General features: G+C 41.1%; 1 protein-coding gene across 1 annotated transcript in view; it reads right to left on the reverse strand.

Annotated features, from left to right (window-relative positions):
- dner (delta/notch-like EGF repeat containing) overlaps positions 1 to 18,528 on the reverse strand; it is a 259,011-nt gene extending 240,483 nt beyond the window's left edge. Inside the window, exon 1 of the mRNA XM_028794644.2 lies at positions 18,084 to 18,528. Within this exon, the coding sequence (XP_028650477.2) occupies positions 18,084 to 18,275 (192 nt within the window). The 5' untranslated portion in view covers positions 18,276 to 18,528. The remainder of the gene's footprint in view (positions 1 to 18,083) is intronic.
- Between the last annotated feature and the right edge of the window lie 1,993 nt (positions 18,529 to 20,521).

Below are 20,521 nucleotides of genomic sequence, written 5' to 3' on the forward strand. Positions count from 1 at the left end.
AGATTCTTTATTTGTCACATGCATAGTTATACAGGACAACACGCAGTGCAATGCATCCTGATCCGCTTATCAAAAACTGTGCAAAGTTAGAAGAATATCAGTTACATTAACAAAAAGTCATAGATTGAAAGATAACAGTATAGTAGAACATAATAAATAAGTAAAATTATGTGAATAAAGTAGAATTAAGTGTTAAGGTGCAATAGTGTAGTTAATTATTGTGCAAAACCAAAGTTAGACTGGTGCATAGTTAAATGAGACATTTTGTTAGTTTGCGCTACTGCGATCTTTACTTTCTTTTTTTTATATTTTCTGATTTTCCTACTTTCATATCCTTTAACTTTCACCACGTGTATTAGCGCCGTTTTTTTTTTGTTTTGTTTTATTTTTGAGCCTTTCTAATTTCACTGGTTTCATAGTCTCTAACCTGCTCTGCATGTGTTTAGCGTCAACGTTTGTAAACGTCATTATGAAGTTCTAGTTTGTCATTTTACTCATTGTCTTTTAATTCTGAGCTGTACAGTACAATATATAGAACATAATAAATCCTCAATTCAATATAAAAATAAAAATTCTAGAAGTATGGAGTAGAATTTCACATTGGATTTGTTTTAAGTCCTGGAGACCTCATTCATCAAGCTGCCTCCCCCAGTTTGCCATTCCACATCTGAAATAGCGCTAATCCGATGAAAGGACCCCTCATTCCCATGTCCCCATTCATCAGGGATACCTTTACCTTAGGCAGGCAATCTACAATTTAAAGACATTATTATTTTCTTGTGAATTGTTACATATGCATTATTTTCACTTTTACTTTAAAACCTTTTGTAAAAACAATACTTGTTTCTTTATTTCCTGCCCTGCGCGTGTTTACATCTCTTTCTTCCCAGACGTATAATACTGCTCGTGTTGTGAAGGGTGTTGCAGCTGAACGTACGCTAAGGATATGCCTTTGGATCATTTGCTGTCTTTTTGCTGCTTGCTAGCTGCCTCTTCTGCCTGTCGCATGTCGTTGTTTTAAGAGCTCCGAGCACATGATGCTTGCCTGCCAAAAGCAATCCAACAACTGCTAGATTAGAGGTCTGTTGACTTATTTTAAATGATGGCTCACAGCCTGGTCTCGCGTGACGTTGTAAAAGCAATACCTGTCTTTTATTTCTGGCCCCGGGCGTATTTGAATTCTTTCTTGCAGGATATATAACGCTGCTCGCGTTCGTTTGGGGTAGCTGCCATCGCGCTACCCTTCAATCTTTTTAAAGCCTCTACAGCCGCTGTCCTTTTTGCTACGGCCCTGGGACAATCTCTTGGCACGGACACGTTCATGTCACCCAACACACGTTTATTTTACAGTTTATACAATGGTCGAACATGCACTACCCAGTGCCGCAGCACCAATCACCCCAATAGTCCAGGCCAACACACAATGCCTTTCATCTCTTCAGGCCGCCTCTTTCCTCTCCTACCCGACTCCAGCTCTGAATGAAGGGAGGCGGCCCCTTTTATTGTCCCCCGGATGTGCTCCAGGTGTGCTCTGGCAATCTTCCACCGACACGCCCCAGTGTGGCGGAAGTGCTGGCTGCATCCCTGGAAGCACTCCAGGTGTCCCTGCTCCTCTTCCCCGCAGCTCTTCCTGGTGTGGCGGAAGTGCTGAGGTCCAGGGCTCTCCAGGCATTGGGGCGCCCCCTGGCAGTGACCTCTGGCCCCTACAGGGTTGAGTTTCAAAGATCTGTACCCGTGGTCACAACAGCAACCAGGGCGGTTGCCCCCTCGTGGTCTGAAGGAGGCGTGAGCCCTCCTCCAGTCCTCTTGGCCGTTCCGGCTGGGTACCACCCCCAGCCGTGTGCCACTATATATATATATATATATACATATACACACACACACCCATACAGTATACACATACATATATACAGTATGCCCCCTATTCACTTCGCTCGTCCACCCCCCAATCCCCAAAGGAGGCACGCTTCATGCTCGCCACTTCGTGTCTCTACTGCTCGCGTTGTGAAGGGGGGGGGCGCTCAATGCACGCTAAAGAGATGTGGATGGATCAGCTGCTGCTACCGAGCTGCGTGTTCTGCATGTTGCGCTGCATGTCGATTATTTAAAAGCCTGTACAGCAGCTGTCCTTTTGTCTCACTTCCTTGTCTCCCGGGACATTAAAGTGTCTCCAAGAAATTGTTTGTAAGTACGGCAAGACGTGCAAGTAGTGTAGCGGGACTTCAAAGTGTCTCCCCAAGATGATCACATCTTGACGCAAAATTTTTTTATGTAATAGATGTATGTAGTTTACTGTATGTAAATAATATTTTTTTAAGCACAAAAATAGTTAATTATACCATAGAATGCACAGTGCAATAGTAAACTAAATGTAAAAACATTGAATAACACTGAGAAAACCTTGAACAACAGAGACAACTAACATTGTAAGAGTTTGCGCTAGACCCTTACAAACCACTCGCTGAGTTTTAAGTACAGGGAAAAAAAATTAAATGCCACTTCTCTTGTGAAACTTTTCAAACCATCCTCTACTGGCTTTAAATTCCTCACCTTCGGCACTCGAAGAAGGATTTTTTTTCAGCAAATCTCCATGAATCTTCCTGGCTTTCTCACATATGATCGCCTCGCTTACGCTATCCCCAGCAAGTTGCTTCTCGTTCAACCACACTAGCAACAGTTTTTCCACCTCTTCCAGCACTTGATGCCTCTGCTTGGTTAACATTGTAACTCCTTTTGCAACATCAGCTGCTTTGTTAGGCCCTGTATACGCAAACAAAAGAAACAAACGTGCATAGGGAAACTGGCCGCCATTGTTTTTGTTCACCACCAGAGGGTGTGGTAGCGAACAGATGCAAAATTTTGACAAACGTTTTGATCGTAACTCGATTTGTACGTGTTCGGAAACATTCGTGACCAGAGGTTCTATTGTATATATAGATACAGGATATATAAATAGTCTTAGATCTTGACAGACAGTACCAGTTCTGCAAGGAGAGTGTCTTTTTTGTTTCTGACCCCTTCTGGATTAGGGCTAATACAGTATATGACAGTGAGCTCCATCCAATAAAATGAGAAGAGATATTGGTACTACTTTTTAATAACTTCCATTAATAAGACATTAATATTGCATAGTGCTTCTTTACATATCATTACTTTAGTTGCAGTTCTTTTTGCAGTACTAATGTAATGAAACCAATCATTCTATTACTGAAATTAATGAAAGTGTTACAGAGCCAGCTGTTAGAATTCACCTTCATAGTTGATGGGCCATGTGGCGGACAGTTTTTGTGTTGCCTGGATTTGCTGCAGGTTGAATATCAAGGGTGCAAGCTAATACCTTGTATATGTTTACACCTAAGACCTTGGATCAGTTACTGGCACTGTGCACAGAAGATGATATCTTGCAGGTTTATATGAGTCTGTCTGTACACTTCTACCCATCACCCACCAAAACTACAAAAGCAAGAAGCTTGTGAAAACTGCATTTCCAGAAAATTCACCTGTCCCATTACAAGAAGTAGAAACAGCTTAAAGAAGGAGTAACATAGCCCCATGCTATTTCCACTCTGCTGTGTTATTATCACCTTTTTGAAACCACACAATAACTTCCTGTGTATACTCTCAGTCATTAATATCCTAGTATGAATAAACAGAGATGAAGAGCCATTCCTAGAAGAATCAAAATCTACACCACTGCCACAACCTCCTTGCAGAAAGCTGCAGAAACCATCTGCTAGAATGATCTTATAATCAGGATCCTTTTGCCATTTTGCTCTATGCTTTTCCCACCCATGCCAAGGGACATTAACAGGGTGTAGCAACTGGCCAGACTAAAGATGCATTCTGCTGAAGCAAGAGATGTTGTCTGCTTTTGACCTCCAAACCTAAGACTTCAGTGAACAGCGTCCTGCCTGCTTCACCGGGAGAGCCAGTCCTTAGCTCTTAGTCTCAGTTGTGGTTACCCATCAAGCCCCCCCCCTACCATCATCTGACAATAGTCAATGACATAAGTCATGTAAACACAATTTTGTGGTGTCATTTTTCTTGGACTTCCTAATCTATTGTTTATAGAAATCTACAGCACTGCACATGTGCAATGAGGCAGAGCAGGTAAAGGTCAGTACAGAGTTATGTCATTTTTTTTACTGGGTGAAGAAATCCACCAGGCATCAAAATCACAAACAAAAAGGTTGAACTGTTAATAAGCTCTTAATAAATGCACTTCTTCCAGACATTCATTTACAACAGAATAAATAATTCAGGCCTCATTTTTCAACCCTTCAAGGTCAAAGCTTGGTGTGTTCTCCTGGATTATTAATATGCATACATGTTGAATGTAAACTTTATTAATACATGGTTGTACTATATTTTATACATTGGGTAATAACTTGTCACAAGCTGAGGAAAAAAAAAGATAAAGGCTTGGAGAAAAATGGCATTAGATTGTGAGCTTCATTGTGAGCTTAACCAAGCATCAGGCTCGAGGCACCATGGAGTGCTGCCGGCCTGAATTTTTTTTTTCACATGACAGGAGACAGTGACTTTGTGTCCCCTGAATTATGGAAAGCTTAGTGACAATATCGATGAGAACTCCAATAAAGCTGTGACAATGAGCTCCCAATTAGACGACCCAAACCATTAATTTGTTACCTCAATTAAGCAAGTCACTTTCCTCTTCTGTATTCATTAATACATCTTCCATAACAAAAAAGTGTGGCAGGAAAATCAATACACAGCTATGAGGTTCACTCTCACTGGGAAGTAACAGCCAGATGTTTAAATGCTAACATCTTACATCAGAATGTTAACTGTCTTGTATAGCATCTTTCATTGTGAAAGGTGTCATAAAACACTGATTGAAAGTGATACTAATATAAGGTAATAATATATTTCAGCTGTGCCAGTTAATGAGCTCTCTATAATTTTATTAGATATTACAGAAGCACTTGGCAATTGGCACAGAGGTTAGTTCTGCTGCCTCAAGAGTCCTGGGTTTAAACCAAGAAACTAAGGCACTGTCAGTGTGGAGTCTAGGTGCTTTTTTCTGTGTCAGTGTAGCTCTTTGTCTATGAGCTTAGCTCTTCTCCCACATCCCAAAATGCACTTAGATTAGCCAGTGAGTTAGACAAATGTGGTCTGCAAACAACTGGCATCCTGTCCAAAGTTGGTTCATAATTATGCATGTTAGGCCTGTTATCAAGGATCACCGAGAGGACTAGATGTTTGTGGCGTAAAGCATCCATTACTGAAACATGAAGTACTTCTTCTTCCTAGCGTTAGTCCCACACGATTGTAGGGTCTGCTTGTCTGCAACGTCTCCTCCATTTGGCTCGATCCAAGGTGTCCTCCGGGGCAACACCAGTGACTTTCATGTCTTCCTTGATCTGGTCCATCCACCATTTCTTTGCTCTCCCTCGCGGGTGTCTGCCTTGAGGGCTCAGACGCAGTACTGTTCTGGTCACTGAGTTCTCATCACTGCGGAGCGACATGCCCATACCTCTGTAGCGTTGCCTCCTGCATCTTTTCCATGATTGATGGAACTCCCATCCATTTCCGGACGTCAATGTTCATGACAAGGTCCCATCTTGTCAAAACCAAGGCACCACAGCAGAATCTGTGTTTCCATCACACTAAGGGCCCGTTCGTGCTTTGCAGTAGCTGTCCAACACTCTGAGCAATAGAGGGCAACTGGGAACACCACCATTTTGTATATTTTGGACTTAAGTCGGTCTGGCATGCGGCGGTCACAGAGGACTCCAGTGACCTGTCGCCATTTCAACCATGCAGCATTGATCTTTGCACAGATGTCAGGGAGCAGGTTGCCATTGCTGCTGACGACTGAGCCGAGATACTTGAAGTCAGCGACATTCTTCAGGTCTTCGCCGCCAACGCTGATGGTGCCATTGGTCTACAGGCCACAATTAATGTACTCAGTCTTCTTGATGTTAAGCTGCATACCATTGGCATCCAAGTGAGTCTTCCACTGCTGTGTTAGCCACTCCAGATCTTCACGGTCTTCATCCACAAGGAATATGTCGTCAGCGTAGAAAAGCAACCATGGGAGGGATGTTTGGAGATCAGAGGTTACCACATCCATGCATAAGATGAACAGGAGTGGCGAGAGGGTGGATCCTTGGTGGACTCCAACGTTGATTGCAAAAGGTGGTGAGACTCCCACTGGACACCGGATGACACTGCCAACATTGCTGTATAGTAGCTTGACCCAGTCAACGTAGGCTTCAGGGACATCATGTGATTGTAGGGCATAACAGATAAGATCGTGAGGTACCCTACTGAAGGCCTTCTCCAAGTCGAGGAACATGAAGTACTGATCTGTTTATAATGCACAACCGATTCTTTACAAATTCACCTTCCACAACTATGCTGCATAACAGCTTTATAAAGTACTGCAAAATTATGTTTGTATGGGGTCAAGGGTAGTGAAATGAGCTGAGCTTTATGCATAGCCCCCTGATGATATGCACAAATTAATTAACATCATGCCTTCTGTAATGAAAAATGGACAAAAGGTTTAAAGGTGCTTCATAAATACAAACTTTCTTCATGCTCTTAAATTAACAGACCATGTCTGTACAATATCATTTTCAAATTCAATGTAAGGCTGTTGGACAGGGTGGCAAGCTCATTGTAGTGACAATTTTAGAATGGCTATTTAACATAACCAACATGTCTTTGAGGATAGGGGAGGAAAAACCCCCACAGACATAGGGATTCTCCAAGTGGACAATGCCTGGATACAGGATTCCAGCCATAAAGCAGCAACACTAACCCTGCACTGCTGTGCTGCTCCTTTCATTTCCAATACTCATAATCCATTTGTTTCATACAGCATATAAAGACTGTTTTTAAATGAAACAACAATATTTAGAAAGCAGTTTTGTGTTAAACCGCTGCTTGACTTCTTGCAATTTGAGTGAAATGTAGAAATGTTGATTGACATTTTGGTTTTGGGGCTTATCCCTTAAAAATAAAATGAAAAAAAAAAAAAAGGTCCCTGACTGCTTCTTTTAGTAAGGCATTCAAGAGAATTACATTTCCTGAAATGGTAGTGTAGCCACACGTAAGTCTTCCTTGTTTTTAAGCCTGTTTAGCAAAGACTATGATTTGTCTCTCTGGAATATGCTGCATTCTGTTTGTCTCACGAAGGCTGCCTGTTACAGCGGGTGTAGCCAGCGGTTAAGTTGCCTGGAATTCGTTCATTATTCCGGTTCAATAAAATTGTTGACGGCTAATTAACATTTGGGGCTGATTGCTTCTGTGGTCTTTCTCTCAAGCAAGAGTAACAAGCTGCGGATCAGCCTTGGACTAAGTGGCCAGCTGGGAATGCACCATCTGCAGCACACACTGATTTCACCTTACCTCTCACAGGCTAAGCACACATCCCGGTCTAAACACTCACATTCTTATGGTAAATAAACACACCTGTAATGGCGGTCATATATACTAAGAGTCAGTTATCTACTTCTTGGCTTGGACAAACATCTCAGCAGTGACTTTTGGCTCACACAGAATAAGCAATGGCCAATCAAATGACCTGAAAACAAAGTCTGTTAGTCCAAGTCATCTTGGTGGGAGTTGCTTTCGATCTCAGTCATCTAGTGCCTCTTTTGATTTGATGCAGCAGCTGCTTCTGATCTCACATGCTCTGCCTGCTGATTCTCCATTTGATTTAACGCTTGCCACACGTGCTTATCATGGAGTGATGTCACTTAGTGTTTTTTCAACTGCACTAGGAAAAAATAAAGTCATTAGCCTGCTTCCAGATGATTCTGTAATGCCAGCAACAAACCTAATTGAAGGCATTACTTGTATACAAATTACATTCAAATGTATGTGAGTGATATTTGTGTATGTTCTTACACAGTAGATTTAAAATATACTATTAAGATGCCAATGAATTTTCTTCATATTTTTTTCTACTTTCTCCACACATTTTAGGCAGGGCTATTGCTTCTTCTGTCTTAATTCCCATTCCTCTATACCAGAGTTTCAACGTGAATTCAAATTTGAAAAAGTCATCTTGAACCCTCTCAAAAATGCTTTTACTTAGTTTATAACTTAGTACATTTGCTAGCACACTGTGCACAAAACACATTTATACAATTGAAGTGAGCAAAATGATACCTTGGTTTCTTTATGTACCAGTAAACTAATTAGTAACCACTATTTCACCACAGCTTCAGAGAAGGGGGCCGCAGCACTCCAGCTACCAGCATGAACCAACTGCATTACAATAAGAAGCTGATTCTGCTGCATGTGGGGAAAAAAGAATGGGAACAAATCAGGGTCTTAGTACAAAAAGGGAATGTATAACAGGATCATTACACATGGGAAGAGAGTCTTGTTGCAGGCACTCCAAGAGGCTTTTTGTGCCATGGTGCTCAGGACCTAACTTGTGTATTCCTTGTGGAGATAAAACAGCCTGTTGAGTTAAAGAAGTCTATTGGCTGTTAGGGATTAGACTGGGATGTCATCCATATGCCAGTACATTCATGCATTGGAATAGGATCACTGGGCCTTGTTACAAGAGCACCAGTCAAGGGTGCAAGTGTTTGGTAGTAGTGGGAGTGAAGGGCGTAGAGGTGTAAGACCAGAAATTATGCTGTTATGTTCTTATCCCACTGGGATCTGTACTTGTACTAAACAGTATCTGATGTAGAACAAAAATGTTAATAACTAATAGTTAATAAGGATTATTAATACATGCTGCTTTTAATATTGTAACATAGTTATAATAATAAATGGCATATAAAATTTTCTTGAACAGATTAGCAGCCGCAGAAGCTCAAACAGTGTTGGGCACAACTGAGAAACTACATTTAACATTTGAAACTTGAGCACAATCAAAAAAAATTAAAAAACGCAGAGTGACTTGAGAACCTGAAGTTCCATCATTATTCAATATGTTACTGTGATCTGTGTATTCAACAAGCTTTGAACTCATGTATATTACTTGCTTTTGAAATATTATTCTTTCATGTACTATATATTATATTTAATTCGTACTCATTATTAATATGAACCAACAATTCTTGCTTCTCCTTTTTTGTTTTTAACACATTCTTGCTTTTTGTTTTCACTCTTATGCTGTATCAGTCTATGAGATAGCTCTGCCAGGAGAAATGTCAACAAAGTTCTTTGTTACCAGATAGTTTTCTAGCACTGTGGCTGGCAAAACCCTTTGTTAATCACAGACTGAATTATTGTGCCAACACTTTATTATCTTAAATTTAGGACCCTGGCATTGACACCTCACAATCGTTGTACCCCAGATATACTGGAGCACCACCACTATTGACCTGCTCAGCCCTGGGAGTTTTGAATGGTGGCCCCTAGTCTGCATTCTCTGAGGACACAGGGATAGATAGATAAGGGTTGGAACACCAGAAACACTTGGGGCAACAGAAAAAGAGAAAACTGGAGAGTCCCGAGCCACTGCTTTCATCTCTGTTGAAATCTCAGTAGAGTCTCAGATGGTTTAGGCTGAAAGATCATTTGCCATTGTGACGACTAACTTGGTCAATTGATCGGTGGCCCTTGTGGTGACTACCTCTCCACAGAGCATTTCCTAGTATTGAGCATGGTCTGTTTGAAGGGCTGATAATGTCGGTTTACACACATCTACAATGTAATGGAGTACACACTCACATATTGCTTGTTTTTGAACATTACCATGTTCAATTGACTATACAGGCAGCACATATCTGTAGCCGGGTCCGAGTCATTGTTTGCATTACCAGTTTGCTTCTGCGACTAATGTCAGCCACATACTTTCAGCCTTTCCAAGTCATCCACATAGCACTCTTGGAGTCCAGAGGCCTGCCCAGCATTCAAGGCGAAGATACAGAGCAGCAGGTAATTAACAGATAATATATTCATTGTTATTACTTTCAGCAGCACTATTCCTGATATTTTAATATTTTAGACACTTACACTACTTAATTTCCTTTTCATGTGTTGCATGAACTCTTGTAAGATTGTTGAAAATAAAGAGGTTTCAACATGCTCCTCAAGGCCTTATGTATGAGTGGCTCAGTGCAAGAGATTTCCCCTCACTTTTATGTGGTAGCCTACCCCAGCAGCAGTGCCGGATACGAGTCCATCACAGTGAGCACGGACACCCAGAGGAGATCATGGGGAGACACCGCCCTAATTGTCCTGACTGGAAACAAGAAGTCACTTCAGTGGAGAGTGCAAATAAGTTCATTGCAACCGATATGTCTAAAACTCAACAGTTGTTCATTCTCATTTAATCAAGACTAGCACAGTGACGATGGATTTGAAATGAATTATAACACAGCGAACATTTTAAAATTTTAGATAATACTCTCAGGGCTTATTTTTAACTTAGAGTCACTGGGTACTGACCTGCCTGGAAGCACTGGTTTCAGGGAAGGAACCCACTGTGTGCAGTACTAATTCATCATGTTGCCCATTCACACATACAGTGCAAGAACATTTATGGGTATAGGGAAGGGAAGCCAGAGTACCAGGACAGAAACCCATAAAGACATGAAGAAAACATGCAAAGTCCTTTCACACAGCCAATAGGTGAGGGATATGAATTCGGGGAGACAAAGAAAAGCACAGGGTTCATTGTGAGTGACACACAAAGTTAGAGGTTTATAGCTGCATGGATGCTTGGGGAAAGTTGGCATTCCTGTGTTAATAACCTCAATGTCATCATCTTATAAAAGGTCAAACCACTGATTGCCTTTACTACACTATTGGCACGTAGACTTATTTTGCTCAACTGAATGAATCCTAACTCTCCTCTTTTAAGTCAGTGGCTAACTGATGTTATATACTATTTGAAACTGGAAAAAATCTAATTTTCACTTAGAGGATCTGTATAAAACTTTTTCAAAACCTGGCAGGATCTAATCAATAACATTTTACAATAAGCATTTAAATTGAGGAAGAAGATTCTCTCCCTTCTTTTTTATTCTATTTATTTGTATTCATTTACTTATTTTTACTAGTTTAAAGTTTTACACTGCTGGCCTAACTCTCTTTCTCATGGGTGGGGGATGTTGTGTTTCGAGCCTAGTTTTGTTAAACTTGACTTGCTTGCATGGAATGTTACTGGATTTTAATAAAATCAATAAAATGCAAAAGTCAAAATATTAAAAAATGGAGACAACATTTTGTCCTTGAATTGAGAAATATATTACAAAAGGCAGATGGGATGCTGCAGAATGACAGAATCACCCATCACCAGCCATGCATTCAGAGATTCTGTGAAATGCTGTAATTTGCCACTATAAGTGATTTAGATATTTTACACAATTAAGGTCATAAGGAGTTCTATAAAGATTTGGGAAATATACCATTATTAAACAAAATAATGATACAATAATCATATACATCCTTTAACAGAAAACGTTATTTGCATGGATGCCCAAATGTTAAGAGTTGTTAATGAAGCTCTGCTATAGTAAGAATTTTATTTATTTATTTTCACACCTGGTTTTTAAGGTGCTTGAGCATCAGATCAACCTGGGTTGGGGTGCTTGCCCTCAGGACTTCTATTTTTATTTTGGGTAAATAAATAATGTTACCTTTGCAAAGTCATAAAACATGCTAGTTATTCTGAACGGCATGGAAACACAGTGGGTAGAGTTGCAGGCTGAAAGCTCTGAAGTCCTGCATCCAAATGCCATCTTGGTCACTCTCTATGTGCGGTGTGCATGTTCTCCTTGTGCTGCACATAGCTTTTCTATCCCACACCCAAAAAAATTTTAACATCCTCAAACTGTTTTAACTCAGTTCGGGGTCATGGAGGCAGCAGCAAAACAGAAAACAGCCCTGAAAAGAGCAGCAGTTCATCACAATTTGGAATTGCCTGTTAGCTTAACTTGCATGTCTTTGGAGGTACTGGCAGAAAACACCCGGGTATTAAGCCAGGGCACTGGGTCCGCCATGCAGCAGTTGCTAACCACTCCACTGTCTGCAGTGACTTTACTGGCTAGGAAGCGAACTTGGGCCTCCTGTGAGGCCAGCAGGAATTCTTTGAGTGGGTCATCAAAGGTATTCAAAAAGAATTAAGTGCCACTTAAATTGGCAACTGCAAAATGGCCAGGCATTAGAGTGTGTGTGCCTCGTGATAAACTGATGAGTCTGTCAATGCCTGGCTCCCCATGATGTCAGGTTACACTCTGGTCCCCATAACCCTGCATTGCTTTGAGTGGATCTCGAGATGGATGAATGTGTTTTCTTTTTGTAAACTTTATTGCCATTACCTTACAGGCTGAACACTCCCAGACTTATGCCTGCTTGTTTTTTATTCCAACTAAAGCATCAAACAGGCGTCAGGTACTTGAACATGTTGTAATTTTGCACCTTCATTGTTTGATATGTCAATCCAGAAATCCCTTTTCAATTTCTTTTTACTTTCTTGAAAGAATTGTGCAAAGCATTTCAGAAAAGAATTAATTTCTTTGAGATATCTTAAGATTTGTCCCACATATTTCACTCCAATGTCTTTTAAAACAGCTAGCATTAGCACTTTGGTCTGTGTCAGCCGTACCATTAAGGCCACATAGGCACTTGCGTGCTCTCGGTTTATTGTCCAGGAAGGAGAAAGCAACTCTTTAAATGAGCAGGGAATGGAGAGAGAGAAATATGGGACCATGTATGCTGAAATTATAACGTTTTGAGTGTTCATTATCTTACTCAGGCCAGTGGGACAGCACTACTCAGCCTTCCCAATTTACGACAAACTGAAACGGACCTGTGAGTTGAGAGAAGACACATGGCAGCTAATTAAAACATGACTTGAGGAAAAGGCAGGGCCAGAGCTGCCATTAACTGGGACAAAAACCAGCAGCTGCAGCAAGATCTGCCATATCGACCACTTCCATCTACAAAAGGCTTGATGCTTTCTCCAGAGAAATAGAAATTAGGCTTGCATTAATTCCTTCAAGAAGCAGCTGGTCTTATCTTTGGAGACTGTCTAGGAGACTCACGTCAAGTGCTCCTTGAGATAAACAGGAAAGAAAACAAATGATGCTACACATCACAACAAAGAAATGCAGCTGTGGGGACCTGTTGCGGGTACATTACAGGTAGGTTTGATCTTTGAATCAAACACAAAATTCTCTGACCAATTTAGGGTCCTGGGGTGCTGGAGCTGACCCCAGCAACACTGGGTGTGAGGCGTCTTAATGTGGGAAATTGAAGTTTTGTGTCATAGCTAAACAGCATAAACCAGGGACTGTTGGGTTATAAAGATCATCACAGACAGCTCTGTGGATGGGACGGCTTCTAAGCTGCAAGCAGTACACATTAGGCTGGGTGCTCAGCCAGCTCCTTGCTCCTACATACACCTGGACCATTACAGTTGTGCTGTGTTCAGAGTAATAAACACAGTGGAGACCACTGAAGCGTGTCCCCCACAGCAAAGAATCCATTTCCTCAAACTAATTTTCTCTTAGAGGGTCACAGGGTGCTGGAAAGTTGGAACAGGTCCTGGATAAGCATATCAGTCCTTGTCTCACTTCAGCCACCTGATAGGCTTCAGTTCTAAAGAAAAGGCCTCAGGTTTCACAAACATATTAAAAATGAAAACGTAGAGTTTGGCATCGCTCACCTTGGCACTTTTTACAAATTTCTGACTGAGTGGTCTAAGCTTGTAGTTGTCCTGCTGCCCTGTCCTAGCGAGAGAAAAGTCCACAGTGTACAAACCACAATCTGGTCTAGGAGATGACAATGAAGTCTATGTTTATTCAATTGCTAAATCTATCAGAAGGAATGAAAAGAAATTCATTAAACAAAGAATAAAGCAAATATGAGAAAAGCTGCTTATACTGTATGCACATTGGCTTGCAGGTGGTGCAATATTTTTGAAATGTGTTGTGACATTGAATGCTTCTTTGTTAGTTGGAGATTTCATTGTACTTTACTAGTGCTGCCTTAAACATCAGGAGTTCCTTTCCATCATCTCATAAAAGACTGAAGGATTCAAGGATAAAAATCTTGCAAAACATCATTCTCAGGCTAATTAGGCTAACAGGAAATGAAGCCCATACTGGCAGCATGGTGCACAGTGCCCCTTGACAGGGTGTTGGTCTATTCACACACCCATGCAGGGCCAATATGGAATCACTCTTTACTCTACCACACACATATCTGGTAATGTTGGAGAGAAAACTCGCATAAACATGTGGAAAACAGGCAGACTCCACGTGGCCAGGAGCAGAATTCATTCTCAGGGGGCTGGATTTGTGAAGTAGCACTGTTAACCGCCAGACGTTATCCTCATTAAGTACTGGCTAAATCTCAATGGAGGGCCTTTCTCTTTAAACTGAGATCCAATCTCACACTCTGCACAAACAGCAAACTTCTAAAGACAGTCTGCAACAAACCTTTGATTATAAAGTTACTCAGCATATTGCTACGAAACAGAGGAGAAGCAGGCCTAATACACAAATCTCCCTGATGGAGATAAACAAACAACTAAATATAAATTCAGTGGTTATTCCTGCATTGCACATCAGTTGACAGGGAATCACATAAACATTGGAAAATGCACAGCCTACGCAAGGAGAAAGTCCTGAGGCCAACATTAAAATTGCAAACCTGGTGCAGTGAGCCAACAGAAGCAGACATTAGACCACCATCTATCAATTAAGGGAATGAGATCAGATGAATCCAAGGAGGAGCTGTGTGGAATAGCAAAATCAAACAAAAGGCAACTGGAACTGCGTCTTCTGGTTTAGGCAGCTCAGGCTGGAAGACTTGCAAGGCTGTTTCAAGTGACCTTCCTGATTGAACAGAACATTCAACAACTTGGGGCTCAAAAACGTAATGGATGTTCCATTTGTGATTAAGTCCCTTAAGACAGAGAAGAACCTACATTATGGTTTTACAATTTGAGCTTCCAATAAAGTGTGCACCTACAAACAGAGATCACCCAAAGCCTGAGGCAGTAACACTGAGATATCTCTATGATAATTTAAAACTGATATGTATGTTTAATTGTTCAGACATCTGGGTGGGTGATTTTTGTTAGTGTGATATGATTTATTGGAGTACATTGAGTTTATGGTTCCCTATAAGATAACCACAGAGTAAATAATGGGTGCAAAACAGTCTGGAATAAAACAGGGCCAGAACACAATTTAGCACAAGTCAAAGCTTTTTTCTGGGGGAGAAATGACAAAAGGGTACAGACACACATGAAATCTATTACCCCATCAGGGCTCACAAAGGGCTTTTTTTGCTGTCCAAGTGTTTTTGCTCTGATCTCCTAATCTCCAGCTGCATGGCCTTCTCTCCGATTGGCCTTCAATCCAATTCATCTCCTGATTTTTAGCTTCAGTACACTTTTGGTAGGCAGCAACTATCTGTACCATGTCATGGATTTATTTCATTACACATATGCCTAGTACATTTACATGGCTTAGTGGTTATCTAAAAAATACCTGAACAGCAGTTCCAGCCATCAGTGCAACCCAAACTTTGAAGCCCTTTGAAAAGGATGAAAATCCTGGAAATATGTTTCACTGCCTGCCTATGCAGATGACCAAATGAACCACAGAGCCTGATCTTTGAATGTGATGGTTGTACACAGTGATGTGGCCCCCCATGACCTCAACACAGATGGGACCACCATCTCTCAAATATTGAAATATAGGGTATTGGGTCATTGAGCCATTTCTGAGGGGAACTTTTTTATCTTGTCTGCTTCACAGTAAAAATATGGCTTTGGGATGTCAACTTTGAAAAGGCAGCCAGGTTTAAAAAAAAAAGTAGTTCACTAGAAAGAAATGAAAGGAGCTATATAAAAGAGATGGATAAAAACATAAAGATAGAAATTAAAGCAGCTTTATAAAGTACAGGTTGAAATGATAGGAGCTATAAAAAAACAAATAGGAACGAAAGGAGTTATGTAAAACAGATGTAGAGAGAAATGAGAGGAGCTACATAAAATAAAGACAGAAATGAAAGAAGCTATGTAAAATAAACATAGATATGAAAGATATGAAAGGAGCGATAGATAGATAGATAGATAGATAGATAGATAGATAGATAGATAGATAGATAGATAGATAGCGTCAACATTTAATACAAAATTAAAGTCCATAAATAAAGGAACGTGTAATAAAAAGCGATGACACAGAGAAAAAGTATTGAACACACTAAGAAAAGGCAGTACAAAAAGGCAAGAAATCAGGCAAAATCCATAAGTAGTCAGAAAGCAATTTCACCTCCTATCTGTGCAAATTGATATCAGCTGGGTTAGGACAGATTGATGGGCTATAAAATGATGTTTTGCTGCCAAGGTGGCACATGAGAAACATCTAATGATGAGTAAAAGCAAAGAGCTCGCAAGAATTCTGACATGGGAGTCAGAAGAGGATAATTGGTGCTGCACATCACCCAAAAAAGGACAACTGTACCAACAGTGGAGTTTAGAGGTAGAAGCATCATGGTGTGGGTCTGCTTCTCATCTCATGGTACTGGTAGACTTCATGTAATTGATGGAATGATGAATGGGGCCATGTACCAAGAGATTCTTGAAATGAATCTGCTGTTATCCACCAGGATGGTGAGGATGAGGTATGGGTGAACCTTCCAGCAGGACAAAGAGCCAAAACATAGAGCAAAGGAATATTTTAACTGGATTCAAAGAAGGAAAATCAAGCTGTTAGAATGGCCCAGTCAATCACCTGACTTAAAGCCAATTGAACATTTGTGGATGGAACTAAAGATCAGAGTTCACAAGAGACCCTCCCCACCTCGAATCTTCAAGATTTAAAGACAAGAATAGGTCAAAATCACACCTCAGCACTGCAGGCGATTGTGTTCTTCACACAGGAAGTACCTTGAAGTCATCATTACAAATAAATCTTCTCCACTAAGTATTAAATTAACATGTTCAATACTTTTTCCAGGCATAATTCCACTTTATTACACATAAGTTCTTATATGGCCTTTAATGTTGTGAATTCTTCATATTTGTGGGTTTCCTGAGTTAATACCAATGTCTGGTGAGAAGTTCATGTGAATAGCCTCACTGGAAATGTATTTACTGAAAAAAATGTTGATGCATTCAATACTTATTTCCTCGTAGGTAGAGTAGGTAGGTAGAGTAGGTAGGTAGATTAGATAGATAGATAGATAGATAGATAGATAGATAGATAGATAGATAGATAGATAGATAGATAGATAGATAGATAGATAGATAGATAGATAGATAGGAAAGGAATTACTGAATTTAAAATAGAGATAGAAATAAAGAGAGCTACCTGTATATAAAATATAGTTAGATGTAATCATTGAGCTTATTTTTATTTCCATTAAAATGATAAAATAAGCCACTAATATATTATTAATGTCCATTACGTATTACCAATTTGAAAGTGACAACTTGAAAACACGCATTTAGTTTTTTTTGTGAAATGTAGCACCGGTTCTCGTCCTACTTCATCACTTGCAGGTGAAGCCTGTCAGTTGAACAAAGTCATTTTTAAGTCGGGAGCGTCGCTTTGTCTATCTCAATATGGGACCATATTTCGTATCTTTGATTTATTTCTTAAGGACGCTGAAAAATTCCTCCAAAAATTCAAGAACGTTAAAACTGGGAACTTTTAAAAGAGAAACATATGATAGGAGGCCATCGTTTCAAAACATCGAGAGGGCAGACAGAATGAGTTAACAGCCGCGGGGTCTCATTAGAAGATATTTTTGACTGTTAAATATCAAACGGTACTGGACAGGACCTGCTCGTCTCATTCACGCTGATCACAAGTGGATTGTCTTTTTTTTTTTTCGCAGAGCCCCGGCCGTGAGAAAGGACTGCTTCAGCGGTTATCCTTCATGGGGCTACGCGGCTCGGGTACCTTGGACAGCTCCAGCCGCGCTGAGCGCCTCCAGCCTGGCTGGCGTTTTCCAGTGCGCTGTTGCCGGAGTAACCGCGTCGGCATTTTCAGATGAACCAGATGCGGATAAGTGGACAGGGTATCAAACAACTGGCAACGGGAGCACCAGCAGACGTGCCAATACAACCTCTTACCGAAGGCAGCAAGAAAGGAAAGAAAGCGCGGATGTCAGCTTACCTCGCAGCTCCTGCCGGTGAATCCCGTGGCACAGGTGCAGTTGTATGTCTGGTCCGTCGATGAACTTTCTTGGGAGTAGCTGCAAGTCCCGTTGTTAAGACAGGGTTGACTCGAACACGGGTGCGGCCGGCCGAGGTTTACGAAGATGCATCCCACGTAAAGAACGAGGGTGAGCCGCGAGAGAGCCCGCATGCTTCCCCGTGGAGTGAGAGGAGCCTGGCAGATGTGCGAGGCGTGTGTGAGACGGAGAGCGGCTTTGCTCCCGCCAAACGCTTCCTTCCTTCTCTCGCTTTCTTTCTGTCTCGGTCGGTCGTCTTCTGCGCGCGAACAAGAAGCGGAGGCAGCTGCTCAGCTGACTTTAGTGGAGAGCTGGATATGCGGGGGGCAGGATTCACATCGCATTCATAAACTGGTTCATGGTGACGAAAGGTGACGACAGCTCGAAACCTTCAGGGATACAACCTACTTTGAGGACGGGGCGGGGGGTGGAACGGGAGGAGGAAGCGGGCCTGGCATTGCCGGCGACAGTTCTGACTTAAGACGTGCACAAGGTCACGAGACGGGTTTGTTGTCTATTGTTTGATTAAACAATTAGTCTGAAATGAGGAAGGATTGCAATATCTCATTAGAGGAGGAGGCGTCATTTTTAAATCCTAATAACTGAGCACGAAAAAAAATAAAATAGCGCATAAGAGTCCAATCAGTTCCACAATTAATCCTTCAAAATGAAGCCGGCCGCTGGGCACCTGTTAGCCGTTACTTGTAACAGGGAGTGTGACCGGCGATTCGGCCAAGCACAGACCAGACTAGATGGACCAAGCGGGCTCGGGGATCGTTAATAAGAGGTGGCCAAAAATCACATCACTTGACAGTCTTGTGGCCAAAGCTGCTGGCACAGACTGGACACCTCATAGTGGATAAAAAGGATGGATGGTTGGGTGGCAAAACATTCGGAGCAGATAATTAGGATTCACCTCAGAATGAGCCAGGATGGGGTCCACGAAGTCAATATTGTGACGCGTACATTTTACAGCGATGTGCAAGTCAACATGCAACACAAGTTTCAAAAATATCATTAAGATGCATAGTGAAAATGCATATCATGTCTGGCTTCTACTGTATAATGAACCGTAGGTTAATTTCCTGAAAGCTTGATCTCTGCTTCTTGGATTGACTATAAAGTGGGCCATAGCCATTACTTTATTGGGAGGCGTTTCTTGCGCTGCCAGGTTTTCCCTCATTTTACTATGCCTTGAAATGGCTGTATTTCCTGCCACTAATCCTCAAGCATACAAGAAATTTGATAAATGAGAGGAGGCCATTCAGTCCATCAAGCTTGTTTGTTAGCGAATAGCTAAGCTGTCACAATATCTCAACAAATATTTGAATGTTGCTTTGACTAGACACTGAAATATTAAGATTTCTTTTAAAAATGGTTTAGGGACCTTGTGTAGTGTTAAAATATTAAATTCCTCAGTGAAGTTAGGCAGACTTTTAATAGTTCAACGGAAGTAAAAGATGGAGGAATGAGTTTAAAGAGCTGCATGTCTGGTCAGTCATAGTAGACGGTGAAAGACCATTCAGGAGCATGGTGGGGGACCAAAACGCCATGTTGGATGTGCAATCTATGACAGGGGTCCTCACTTATGGTCTTGGACGGCTGCAGTAGCTGCAAGTTTTCATTGCAACCAGCTTCCTAAATAGAAGAAAGTCCTTGCTGATAATGCAATTTGATATTTAATTATATGGCTTGTTAGTGCTTTCACTCAACCAAGACAAATTTTAATTGCATTGTAGAGTAGGGGTCCTCAATTAGTCCTGGAGGGACACATGGCTGCAGGTTTACACTTCAATCGATTTCTTAATTAGAATCCATTTATTTACTGCTAAAGCAATATGTTTTTGGGGGCTTAATTTTAGTTAACTCACTGGTTATTATTCAGAACCCTTAATTGCCCATTTTAGTTTTAAGCAGCTGCATTTAGGTTTTGTTTCCTGTTTTCGTAACCAGCCACACTTAATAAAGAAATGCAAATAACAAAGAAACTACCAGCTCTCCAGCTACCTTGGCTCCATTTACAATGGTGTTTGTGCATCATGAAGTATCTGTGTTAATAAAATGGTTAGTAATAATTGAAGAATACCGTTAAGTGCAAATCTGTTCTGGTCCACAAAACATATGGCTACCTAGCCGAGGAACCTGTAACAAAATCATTTTCAAAAGTATTTGCTATCTCATGCCTTACGTGTACATTCATTACCTTTCCTGTGTATTCACCTGTATCTGAACCTCTCTTCACCAGACTCTTAAACATGTTTGCGTAAAGCCTGCTTCTCAGACTCTCATTATTTTCAAGGCCCCTTTCTCGGCTCCTGTCCCACTTTTATACATCTCGTCTTTGAAGGCTCCTATGCTGTTCCTCCTCCTCGTTTGTTTA

This window comes from Erpetoichthys calabaricus, chromosome 2 (genome assembly GCF_900747795.2).
Source record: "Erpetoichthys calabaricus chromosome 2, fErpCal1.3, whole genome shotgun sequence".
Taxonomy (NCBI): domain Eukaryota; kingdom Metazoa; phylum Chordata; class Cladistia; order Polypteriformes; family Polypteridae; genus Erpetoichthys; species Erpetoichthys calabaricus.